The sequence below is a fragment of the Vipera ursinii genome (genome assembly GCF_947247035.1).
Source record: "Vipera ursinii genome assembly, chromosome: 6".
NCBI lineage: Eukaryota > Metazoa > Chordata > Lepidosauria > Squamata > Viperidae > Vipera > Vipera ursinii.
This window is the reverse complement of record NC_139515.1, coordinates 2,893,705-2,906,439: the sequence shown is the minus strand read 5'-3', so window position 1 is coordinate 2,906,439 and position 12,735 is coordinate 2,893,705. Positions and strand designations below refer to the sequence as shown.

Sequence of the window (12,735 nt, the reverse complement as noted above, 5' to 3'; positions counted from 1 at the left end):
CTAAGATCCAGACGCGCTTCCTTAAGAGTTTCTCTTCAGTCAAGGCTTTCGCGAAGGTTGGCGATAGGTTTAAGGTAAAGGTAAAGGTTCCCCCCGCACATGCGTGCTAGTCGTTTCCGACTCTAGGGGCCGGTGCTCATCTCCGTTTCAAAGCCGAAGAGCCAGCGCTTGTCCGAGGACGTCTCCGTGGTCATGTGGCCGGCATGACTAGACGCCAAAGGCGCACAGAACACTGTTACCTTCCCACCAGAGTGGTCACTATTTTTTTACTTGCATTTTTTACGTGCTTTCGAACTGCTAGGTTGGCAGAAGCTGGGATGAGTAACAGGCGCTCACTCTGCTACGCGGCACTCGGGATTGGACCCGCCAAACTGCCGACCTTCTGATCGACAAGCTCAGTGTCCTAACCCACTGAGCCACCGCGTCCCTTTTGGCGATGGGTGTAGCTGCCCTTTATGTATTTTGAACTGGGTTTTAATCGTTTGGATTGGTTTTTTTTCCTTCATCCCGGAGACAGAAAGCTGAGATGGACATTAAAATAGCATCGATAATTGTTAGATCCAAGCTCAAAGACGACACACTCAGATCCAATGGAGCCCAGGGCTTTATTCGCTTACATCTAATAGAACAGGGATCTTCAAACCTGGCCCTTTTATGACTTCTGGACTTCAATTCCCAGAATTCCTCAGCCAGGGTGCCCTGGCTGAGGAATTCTGGGAGTTGAAGTCCAGAAGTCATAAAAGGGCCAAGTTTGAAGACCCCTGTAATAGAATCTTGCCTGGCTAAAGCTTTAACCTTCAAAGTGAATGTCCCGAGTTATTCTAGTGTGTAGCTAGAATTCGGGGACCACACAGTCTCTGAATTTGGGCTTCTCTCTGGGATGTCCTGCCTCCTCCCTACGAAACCGGGGTGCTCATGCCTAGATTCTCCCCCCCACACATTTTCTTCCAGGTGTATTTTCCATCCCGGCAATACAATACGCTTCTGCGTCCCTCTTGGGAACGAATGCTTTAATGAGAAGGCAAAGCCCGCACCATAGCCCAATTCTTATTTTATTAGACCCACCCAAGCTATCAAGGGTGGAAAAAAAAGCCTTTACAATTATTCCCAGGAATTCTTCACCAGCCCAGACTGTTTCCCCAAATGGCGGGAGACTGAAGAAAACCAAGCAGCCAGATCTTTTTTAACTTTTGCACTTCGACATCCTCCCCCACCCTTGAGTTAGATGGGGTTGGCATCCGATTACACCCGGTTTTTTTTAGCTCAAATAGCTCTCTACCTTTTGTGGATGAGAAAGGCTGAAAACTTCTTTTATCTGCTCTTTGCTAGCCAAACCGCATTGCGTGCACGGGCCCAGCGGCCGGATATAAATTGGGAAGTAACGATCTGTGTGTTTTTAGACCTGGGTGGAAAACACCCATTTCTTTTTGGTCTGTGCTGCATTTTTTTTTTCTGGGCTTGATGATATCCATGTGCGCACTGGGAGATAAGCCTTCCCCTTATCACCCTGTCTGAAACTTTAGTAGCAGACTATAATGCAAACATTAGCAGGCCCCTTTTTTCTTTCTTTCTTTTTTTTTAAATTCCCTTAACCACAAGGAGAGCCTGAAGAAGGTTCGTGAAATTAATGCCGCCCGGCTCAGGGCACAGAAGGAAAGCAACATCTGTTTTTCCTTTTTGATGCCAATGTAGCTAGGGGACTTTCAAGTAGGGCCAAAGCATTTGAGGCAGGCGAGTCGGGAATTGTGCAAATGTGCCTCTTCCCCCAGGTTTCAGAAATGTTGCCGGGCCAATATTTTTTTTATAACGGGGGGTTGGAATTAGGGAACTCAACATAGCTTGAAAAGTGCAGCAGAGGTCGGTTATGTCAATAAAGGGAGCAGCAGAGGTCACTCGCCCCCCCTCCACATTGGTGTGTGGGAAAGACCTTGGGTAATATACATATATACCTATATACTATTATATATATATATATTTATTTATTTTTTTTATTTTTTATTTTTAATTCCATTTATATCCCGCCCTTCTCCGAAGACTCAGGGCGGCTTACAAGCTTAGCAGTAGCCTTCATTCTATGTATATGCCTGCTTATTAGGGCTTTCACACACACCCCAAGCGGCATTATTACAAAGTCAGCTTATTGCCCCCAACAATCTGGGTCCTCATTTTATATATATATATATATATATATATATATATATACAGAACAATTAACCAGTGGAACAACCTGCCTCCAGAAGTGGTGAATGCTCCAACACTGGAAGTTTTTAAGAAGAGACTGGACAGCCATTTGCCTGAAATGGTCTAGGGTTTCCTGCCTGAGTAGGGGGTTGGACTAGATGACCTCCAAGGTTCCGTTCCAACTTTCTTCTTTTTCTTCTTCTTCTTCTTCTTCTTCTTCTTCTTCTTCTTTTTCTTCTTCTTCTTCTTCTTCTTCTTCTTCTTCTTCTTCTTCTTCTTCTCCTTCTTCTCCTTCTCCTTCTCCTTCTCCTTCTCCTCCTTCTCCTTCTCCTTCTCCTTCTCCTTCTCCTTCTCCTTCTCCTTCTCCTTCTCCTTCTCCTTCTCCTTCTCCTTCTCCTTCTCCTTCTTCTTCTTCTTCTTCTTCTTCTTCTTCTTATTATTATTATTATTATTATTATTATTATTATTATTATTATTATTATCCCTGTATACTGCACGAGCCAGAAAGAGGGCTGTGAAAATATAGACTCCTCACATCCTGAACGTAAACGGTGTCAACTTCTCTCAAGATGACACTATAGGTGTAGGGCATTGCACACCAGAACAACTAGACACAAGGACAGTTCCTCCCCCCCCCCCGTGGTATCTCTCTGTTAAACAACTAATTCCCAGAACGCTATCTGTGCCCTAGGACAGAGGACCCCCCCAACCTTTGGGGCACCAGGCACCGGTTACATGGAGAGAGATTTTTTCGTGGACCGGAGGGGACCTGGCTTTGTGTGCTGCCTGCATCCTGTGGATAGGCCTTTGCTTGTTTGTCCGGTCCAGTTGCTGGCCTGCTGCGGCCCGGTCCCGGTCCACGGACCGAGGGGTTGGGGACCCCTGCCCTAGAATGCCAAACCACCTAGTCCAGCTGTACTATTACTATTATCCGTCTTCTTTCAACAGGATTTATATGTATTTTTCCTCTAAAACTATTAACCCCGGAATTTTCGTTATTCTAATTTTGTTCTTCCATACATCTTTGGACAGATTCAACCGCCTTTTTTTGTATAAAGAAAGAGCTGAAGTGATTCGTCTACTGGGGTGGGGTTCGTGGCAGACAATTTGATCTCGAAATCTTAATATCTCTTGCATTATGACTAAAGAATGCAAAATCGTGTCTTTTTTCTTCTTCTTCTTCTTCGCCAAGTAAAGAGCTAGCGTCTAATAGGAGGAAATACTTTGTGGGCCTCACATCTTAAGCCTGACTCTTAACATGCGCATAAGAGGCCCCCGGAACTGTTGGATGTAATATCGCTATTGAGCAAAAACTTTTCCAGCTGGGCCATAATTGTTGCCTTAAGACCAGATTGTCAAGCCAGAACTATTACTGCATTGAACATATGACCCTGTGAAGCTCTCTCACACAAAGGGTTTTTTTTCCCCCCTCTTCCAAGTGTTCAAAATCGGGTGTCGGTAAATCAGCTTTTGAGTGTGTCAGGTTATCTGCATTCCTCTGTGAAATTATTGAAGAATCTAAAAGGGGGGGGGAGCTTCCATACCTCTATCTGAAGTATATGTCATCAGCACCCCTGTAAAGATGGGCTCAGAGAAGAGCAACTAAGATGATCCGAGGCCTGGAGACCAAAACATACGAAGAAGGGCTGCAGGACTTGGGTCTGTCTAGTCTAAAGAAAAGAAGAAGTAGGGGTGACATGATAGCAGTGGTCCAGTATCTGAGGGGCTGCCACAAGGCAGGGGGGGGGTCACACTATTCTCCAAAGCACCAGAGGGCAGGACGAGAAACAACGGTTGGATCAAAGAGAGAAGCAACCTGGAATTAAGGAGAAGCTTCCTAACAGTGAGCACAATTAAGCAGTGGAACAGCTTTTGCTTCCAGAAATTGTGGGTGCTCCATCACTGGAGGTTTTTAAGAAGAGTCTGGACAGTCACCTGTCTGAGATGGTATAGGTTCTCCTGCTTGAGCAGGGGGCTGGACTAGAAGACCTCCAAGGTCCCTTCCAGATTCTATTCTATTCTATTCTATTCTATTCTATTCTATTCTATTCTATTCTATTCTATTCTATTCTATTCTATTCTATTCTATTCTATTCTATTCTATTCTATTCTATTCTCCATTGCATCTATTCTATTCTATTCTATTCTATTCTATTCTATTCTATTCTATTCTATTCTATTCTATTCTATTCTATTCATTCCATGTTTTCTATTGTATTGTATTGTATTGTATTGTATTGTATTGTATTCTATTCTATTCTGTTCTGTTCTGTTCTATTCTATTCTGTTCTGTTCTGTTCTGTTCTATTCTATTCTATTCTATTCTATTCTATTCTATTCTATTCTATTCTATTCATTCCATGTTTTCTATTGTATTGTATTGTATTGTATTGTATTGTATTGTATTGTATTCTGTTCTGTTCTGTTCTGTTCTATTCTATTCTATTCTATTCTGTTCTGTTCTGTTCTGTATTTCCTATTCTATTCTATTCTATTCTATTCTATTCTATTCTGTTCTGTTCTGTTCTGTTCTGTATTTCCTATTCTATTCTATTCTATTCTATTCTATTCTATTCTATTCTATTCTATTCTATTCTATTCTATTCTATTCTATTCTATTCTATTCTATTCTATTCTATTCTTTCTCAGAAGTATTCGTGCTGAGTAGAGATTCCTCCTGTCTTGTCGCTGTGCAGTTCACGTTAGCAAACCTTCCATCTTTTTTTTTTATGCAGTCTTTTCAGTGGAATTCAAACGTGTCTTCCAGTAGGAAGTGATGGATAGTTGTAAAAAAAAATGTTCAAAAGGGAACATCTGTCATGCCCCACGGACCCTCCTATTTTCCCTCTTAAACCTTCCCCCCCCACCCCCCAATTTTCGTTTTTTGATGCTCTTAGGTCAGAGCAGACTTGGAAACCAGTAGGGGCCATGCTTTTATAACGTCAAAATAAACACTTTGTGCATTGCGTAAAATGTTAGTGTTTGGGCTTTTTTTTTCTTTTTCTTTTCACTTTTGCGAACAATGGCTTGCTACCTTCTGCTCACAAGAGCCTGCAGAATTGGAACTCACAATCCATTTATTTGTGATTTCTGGATTTAATTAAGACTTTGGGGCGTGAAAGCATTCCTCAGCCCTATTTCCAGCAGGAGCTGAAACCTGAAACGCTACAAATATTGGGAGTAAACTGTGGTTCGCGTTTCTATGCCTGCTGTGGCTACCGAGTGAGGCTAGCTACATCTGGGGAGTTTACTCCTTCCCTGATTTTAAAAGGATAAATATATTTGTCTGGTTCGTCAACCGAGACAGTTGAATAGCTCTTAAAACAATGATAACATTCAAGGAAAAAGCAGTCTTACAGATTCTGACTCCCACTGTCTTCTGGTTCTTACTGGTAAAATGGGGAATTCTATTTGGGCACATCCAGAATTTCATGTATAAGGTTTGACAATATTACAAAATAAAACCATTATCAAGCCTGTTTGTTTATTTTGTAGGCAATTCTGATGACAGTTTGCACTGAAAACAATCAAACATACCAGATGTATCGGCGTACAAGCAGATTACGAGGCAAATACACGATTAAAATCATTTAAACACAGGAATACTGAAAAATAACCCCCTAAGGTAGCTAACTGAGAAAACTCACACATTTCACAAAAGCAAGAATCGTTTACGTGTGAAGTATTTATTTCATTTTTTTAATGAAAGAGATAAGACAGCTTTGTCTGGCGTTTTAAGCAAAAACGTCGGGAATTACAGCTTACGATGAGCAAAGAATTAAGCAAATTCTCAGAACGCCGCAGTAGATAGGCCTCTTGGAATATAATATGCTATCAAAATGCTTTTCTAAAATTTCAAACGTGCTTTAACACATATAACTTAAGCAAAATGAAAATCTGACTCCATGTGATGCCATTTCCCCCCCCCCATTTGAAGATGTGTATACTTAACAGATCATAAGGAATGATTTGCCTGAGATAAATAGTTTTTAGCTTTTCATTTGTATAGCTTTATATTTCTTGGTATTTGGGGAGTCAACATCCGTTCTATTTTTATTTTCCTTTATGTATTTAAAATTTTATATCCTGCTTTTAGCGTTGCTGTTTCCCATAGAGATCTTAAAGCTTTGTTCACTTTACAAATATAGTAGTCGAAAGCAGTCTAATACAGTCCTTAACATTTATTATCTTCATTATATTTTGGAGGAAATGTTTTGATAAGCATCAGTGCTAAGCAGTAGTATATATTATAACATGTTTTTTTTAAAACTTAGGAAATTTACTGTCAAATATTGATGTGCGACATCAGCAAACATTTTCGACCCAAAACATATGTATATTTTCTCTCAACGTTACCATTCCTTGTACTCTCCAGTTAAATAAGATTTGTAACCAAGTAGAAAATATGGATTTAAGTCTACTAGGCAAAAGCCTCCGTCGTAATGCAGATATACATAAGCATCAATACCTTTTTTTGTCAATAGCAATAATATACAAATAAAATGCTAAATGCCTTCAATAAATGCCTTCAATAAACCTGCTCTGCTTTAAATATTAATTTATGTTCTTCTGTGTACGTATCTTTCTTCTGTTCACAGTAATGCAGTATTATAAATATACTCTTTAACAGTTTTCTCCATTAAGAACTAACCATAGTATAAAGGTGTGTAAGCTGATATATACATTTATACACAGCCTTTATGGATGAAAAATGTTACTTAAGCCAGACTAGTTAATCCAGACTTCCTAAAGCTGGAGTATTACACTTTATTTCATTAGTATCTGAATATAGATGTTTTTAACATTCATATCTTACCGTCTTTTTAATCTCGGTGAAATGTTAATACCTGTTGTAAGCCCAGGTATGTTATGCTATACAAGAAATAAATAAAATAACTGTATTTCCCATCACGCCAAGAATGATAGGCTCTGTTGCCCTATACATCTGTGGTGTACTGAGCTGGGGAAAACTTTTTTATTTTTTAAATAGCTTTTAAAAAATTAGGCAAACGCATGAAATATCAAATGGCACGTTCCCTTCACAGCATGCCAGGATGAGTAATTCTGACTAAGTGGACAAAATGTGCTGTCAAGTTGGAGAGTAAACAGAGCGTGTAGAAGGAAAGATCTCTCAGTAGTAGCTAGGAATGTTCAAACTCAACCCAGCAAAAATGAAATCCTCAGATGTTACGACCTCTTGAGTCCCTTTGAGTGGCATTTACAATCACCCCTAAGTAAGTGGACCGCATTGCCTCTGGCCACCTGACCTTCATCTTTGTTAGAGAATGACAGGAAATGCTGACCGAATTGTTCAGAAACCTTTTTCAACAGGGACAAAAACAAAAAAAAATCTGGGCTCAAGGGGCAAACACACCACCCACGATGTCTTTTCACGGAATTGCTAACCAGTTGGGCGCCATCTTGATTCCAGTAGTCTTATCTGATCGCTCCCAAGTCAGTCTTACCTCTTGCAGCTTCTCGTATAGTAAAGGTGAAGGGCTAGCCCAGGGGTAGGCAACCTTGGCTCTTTGATGACTCGTGGACTTCAACTCCCAGAATTCCTGAGTCAGCTGACTCAGGAATTCTGGGAGTTGAAGTCCACGAGTCATCAAAGAGCCAAGGTTGCCTACCCCTGGGCTAGTCTGACCTGGGGTTGGTACACCTCACAAATAGGCTGGGCAACACATCCTCTTCCTTGAGACGCTGAGCTAATTCACGGCCAACTCAACATTTCCCGCCACAGATGGGAAGAGCGTTATACCCTCGGAGCTGTGAAACTAAATACTAAACCGCAAAACACACGGAGAACGATTGCAAGGACTGGGTGTGGCTGGTCTAGAGGAAAGAAGGAGTAGGGGGTGACATGATAGCAGTCTTCCTGGATTGGAGGGGCTGCCGCAAAGAAGAGAGGGGTCAACTTCCAAAGCACCAGGAGGCAGGACAAGAAGCAACGGGTGGAAGCAATTCAAGGAGAGAAGCAACCTGGAATGAAATAACCGTGGGAACAATGGACCACTTGCCCTCAGAGGTTGTGGGTGCTCCATCACTGGAGGTTTTTAAGAAGAGTCTGGGCAGCCATTTGTCTGACATGGTGCAGGGTTTCTGGCTTGAGCAGGGGTTGGACTAGATGACCTCCAAGGTCCCTTCCAACTCTGTTGTTGTTCTTCTTCTTATTATTATTATTGTTAAATAGGTTTTAAGATCTCTTACAATGGAGCTATCAAGTGCCACCAGGTTAGGCATGAGATAGTCTCCTTTCAGATGAGATGCCTATTAATTCATCCGCGGGACCATATAGTCTCCTCGGCAACAATCTGACGCTGGCTGCCATGATCTTGTCTTTCCAGGACATCTGCAAGCTTGGGGATCCCTTGGTGGTCTCCCATTCCTAGTCCCAACCAAACAACCGATTTCTAAGCCTAAAGAAAGTCGGTCAGTTCTTGCCGCTTGCTGAAACCTTGGTAGATCCAGAAGCAGAGGGCGTCTTGGTGACACCAATGCTCACCTTGGCCTGCTTCTCACCCCACTGAGATTTCTCTCCTCTCTACTTTCACCCAGTTACCTCGCCATCCACGCCTCCGTGCCCGATGCTCGTCGGTTGCTCCAAGGAGCAGCCTTGACGCTCTTCTCCGACCAAAGTCAAATGGGGTCAGTTGGTTTACACCCTTTCTTGCTGGCTCCACGGAAGTGTGGGATCGCAACAGCAGTGCAGTGCGACGGGTTGTGCACCTGCGACAGCAGCGTGTGTGTGTGTGTGTGCGTGTAGAGGGGAAATTTTGCCACCTCAGAAGCTTCCCAGAAAGAGGCCCTCCATTAAGAGGCTGCACACGGACAACCTTTCAAGGGAGGGAGCAAGAGGTTCAAGGGAGCCATCCCTAAAATCTCTCAGGATATATTTATTAGGCGGTAGAAAGTTTGGCAAGGTTCTCCCCGTTGGGTGCAAGCCAACAAAGGATGGGATTGGATTGGATAGCATTGCCTCGTCTTTGGGTCTGACCTTCAGCCTTGCCAAAAACGACTGCTCAATTTTTGAAAGCTGACAGTTGTGCGCGGTTGTTGCACTTTCCGGGTTGAGAAAGGATCATGTCTTCCCTCCCCTTTCGTCGGCATTGTCTGTAATAGCTGTTGTGGTTTATAGTTTAGCTTGGATTGTGAACCCTGACCTGGGGGAAAGGCTTAGGGCTGGCGGAGGCCCTTAAAAATAACACAATGCTACTCTTGTTTCCGACAGTTCCGCTTAGATATGGGGGAAAATATGATACGGCAATCAGACCATTAACTGGAATTTATCATTGCATTCAGTACACTGATGTGTTACTTATATGTAAGGGCGTAGGCCTATACATATGTTGTATGTAGTATGTTTTAAACGTGTGTTGTGTAAGTAACACTTCAGAGGGAGAAGCTAAATTTCATTTTCAGTGGCTGGTGCTGTTGTGCCCACAAGGAAAAAAAAATGACAATAAAGGTTATCTAATCTTACATATATAACTAGGTTGCAGACTAAGAAGCCTGCTACACTACCATTGTACTTTAGGGATTCCTCACTGTTCAAAGGGTCTGGACTGGGATTGCCCCTCCCGTGTCTCGTTTATTAAGACTGCATGGTGTTATCCTATGACAGGTTAATTTTCACCCTAATTTGACAGCTGTTGATGTAAATGCGGTATGTCAGATTACGGTTTTCCTTCTGTCAACATAAAGACAGTTTGGGGATTATTTCTTGTCCTATTGAAAAACAAAAAACGAACAGCATTTTAAATCTACCAGTGCATATACTTAAATCGAGCCACTGTAATTTTAGTTCATTTAAGTGTAATGGCGGCACAGTGGTTAGAATGTAGAATTGCAGGCTGGCTCTGCCTACTGCCAGCAGTTCGATCCTGACCGGCTCAAGGTTGACTCGGCCTTCCATCCTTCTGAGGTTGGTAAAACGAAGACCCAGATTGTTGGGGGGGTCAAATATGTTGACTCTGTAAATTGCTCAGAGAGGGCTGTAAAGCACTACGACATGGTATATAAGTCTAAGTATTACTGCTATTAATTGTCCTTGTCTTCAAACGCCATCATAAACATCTCCCATTCTTTTCACTCATCTGATCCCGTCTGAGTGAATCCCAACTCTTAACTTACGTTCTCATTTGAAGAGTTGGCATAAGTATTCTAATCGATTTCCACGTGCAAAGCTCAGTAAATTCATTAGAGACGAGAACAGCATCTAGCGGAACGTAACTTCTCTGGATTATAATCCACCCTTTCCGATTCACGCATCCCACAAAGTCAACTGTAGTCCATGTATTTTTATACTAGAACAAACATGATCGCCTTTTATAATAAAATTATAAAAACGTACTGCAATAACATACTATAAAAAAAAACAAAAAACCTAAAATTAGTTAAGGTGCTCCAAGATTCATCATGGTTTTTAACTAAAAAAAAAAAGACAAATGCGACTACAGACTATTTTAGACCTAGTTTCACAATAAAGGAAAGTGACAGTGGCAATGAATAACTCGTCATCTATAAAAATATAACCTCTATTATTTACATAGAAAAGCAGAGAGTCACAGAGAGACATTTTTCTCGCTTTGGAAAGAGCAGCAAGGCAATTTAGTTTCACTGGCTTCGAAGCAAACTGTTAAATCACACATTTACATGCAGCATTTCCCACCCCTACCCAAAAAAGTCAAGGCAGTGTGGATTAAGGCTTTCCCTCACTTCATACCAAAAACAATCCTGCAAAGTAGACCGAACTAAGAGACTAGGGAGGGAGGGGGGAACCATTTATCAATATGTTTCTGCAATGTGCATTAAAATGGGGGGCAATTAGACTTTGTTATCTGAAATTTTGTCAGGTGCCTGACCAGATAACAAGGCCAAACCGCTGGAATCCCTTCAAAGGCACCGTGTCAAAATGAGCTTAAACCCAAATTTGGAAAAAAAAAATGTATGAGGCCAAAACGTTATTTGGTCCAAACATATAAAAAAGTCTTTGTGTCTCCCAACTTGGCAACTTTTAAGACTTGCGGACTTCAACTCCCAGAATCCTGAGCCGTTCCGCCATGGGTGGCTGGGGAGTTGAAGTCGTTGGGTCTTAAAACAGCCGGGTTTGGAAAATACATCTTGCGTACTTCAGAAGAGGAATGCTTGCAAGAGAAAGAGATTTTATATATATATATATATATATAAACAACAACAACCGAACAGACTATTTTTAAATTGCACTCAAATGCCGGAGGAAAGTGCCAACATCGGACAAAGGGATTTGGGAAAGGCTTCATGGCAAAAACGTTTTGGGCCTCATCATCATTTTGACCTTCCTAAAAGCTTTTCTGTAACCGTTCATGTTATCGTCAGAAGCGCCGGGCCAGGTGGCCCAAAAGATGCCGTTGCGGACCCCTTTGTATTTCTTGCTGTAATATTTGCCGTTGAGGTTGGCGGCCATGCAGGCGTCGAACCACCACCCGGAGCTATAGTATGCGCCGCAGCTGCCCGAGGGGTACTGATCGTGGTCCCTGTCCGTGGTGCTGAAGAACTTTTGGTCGTGGTTGTAGCGTTTGCTGAAGTTCAAGGCGTCCCCGGCCGTGCCGCTGTAGCTGCCGATGGTCAAGCGGTATTTGAGGTACTCGTTGGCGACGTAGAACTGGTCGTATCGGGCGTATTGTCGGACGCCGGCGAAGTCTTCCAGCTCAATCCTCAGCTGCATCTCCTTGCTCTTGGTCAGCAGGTGAATTTTGTCGTTCCCCAGCCAGAACTCCTTCCCGTTTCCAAAGCCGCTCTTGTACTCCTCCCAGGTCCGGTTGAAGGAGACGCTGCCATCCTGGCGCATCTGGAACACCGTCCAGCCGCCGCCGAAGGATTCCATGTCGCAGTAGGCGTCAAAGCTGTGGTTCTTGGGATCCGGGGTGAGCTTGTAGACGCCGTTCCGCCGGTTTCCGGCAGCGAAGTAATTGGAACAGTCTCCTTGAAGCAGCTGGATGGCTGGGTAGAGGGAGGAAGAGGGAGGTTACCGTGATGGACAGGCTGCTTTTACTTACCTGGCGCAGAAGAAAGGGACAGAATTGTATTTCCAAACAAACAGATGCTTTTTTAAAAAAAATTGTGTTAGGATATGTGTACAGAATAAATTATTCAGTGCAATCAGGGACTTCCTTCCTTCCTTCCTTCCTTCCTTCCTTCCTTCCTTCCTTTCTGTTCTCATATTCTTCCTTCCTTCCTTCCTTCCTGTTCTCATATTCTTCCTTCCTTCCTTCCTTCCTTCCTTCCTTCCTTCCTTCCTTCCTTTCTGTTCTCATATTCTTCCTTCCTTCCTTCCTGTTCTCATATTCTTCCTTCCTTCCTTCCTTCCTTCCTTCCTTCCTTCCTTCCTCTTTCATATTCCTTACTTTTCCTTCCTTCCCTTTCTCATCTTCCTTCCTTCCTTCCTTCCTTCCTTCCTTCCTTCTTTCCCTACTTCCTTCCTTCTCATCTTCCTTCCTTCCTTCCTTCCTTCCTTCCTTTCTGTTCTCATATTCTTCCTTCCTTCCTTCCTGTTCTCATATTCTTCCTTCCTTC

General features: G+C 42.6%; 3 protein-coding genes across 3 annotated transcripts in view; 2 read left to right on the top strand and 1 right to left on the bottom strand.

Annotated features, from left to right (window-relative positions):
- The window catches only part of CCDC146 (coiled-coil domain containing 146), a 98,603-nt gene that overhangs the window by 26,004 nt on the left and 59,864 nt on the right, over nucleotides 1–12,735 (top strand). The window lies entirely within an intron of this gene.
- Nucleotides 1–12,735, top strand: part of SLC26A5 (solute carrier family 26 member 5) — a 306,769-nt gene that overhangs the window by 262,555 nt on the left and 31,479 nt on the right. The gene's annotated exons all lie outside the window — the stretch shown is intronic.
- The window catches only part of FGL2 (fibrinogen like 2), a 13,226-nt gene continuing 8,293 nt past the window's right edge, over nucleotides 7,803–12,735 (bottom strand). Inside the window, exon 2 of the mRNA XM_083365888.1 lies at nucleotides 7,803–12,162. Coding sequence (XP_083222014.1) covers nucleotides 11,459–12,162 — 704 coding nt within the window. The 3' untranslated portion in view covers nucleotides 7,803–11,458. The remainder of the gene's footprint in view (nucleotides 12,163–12,735) is intronic.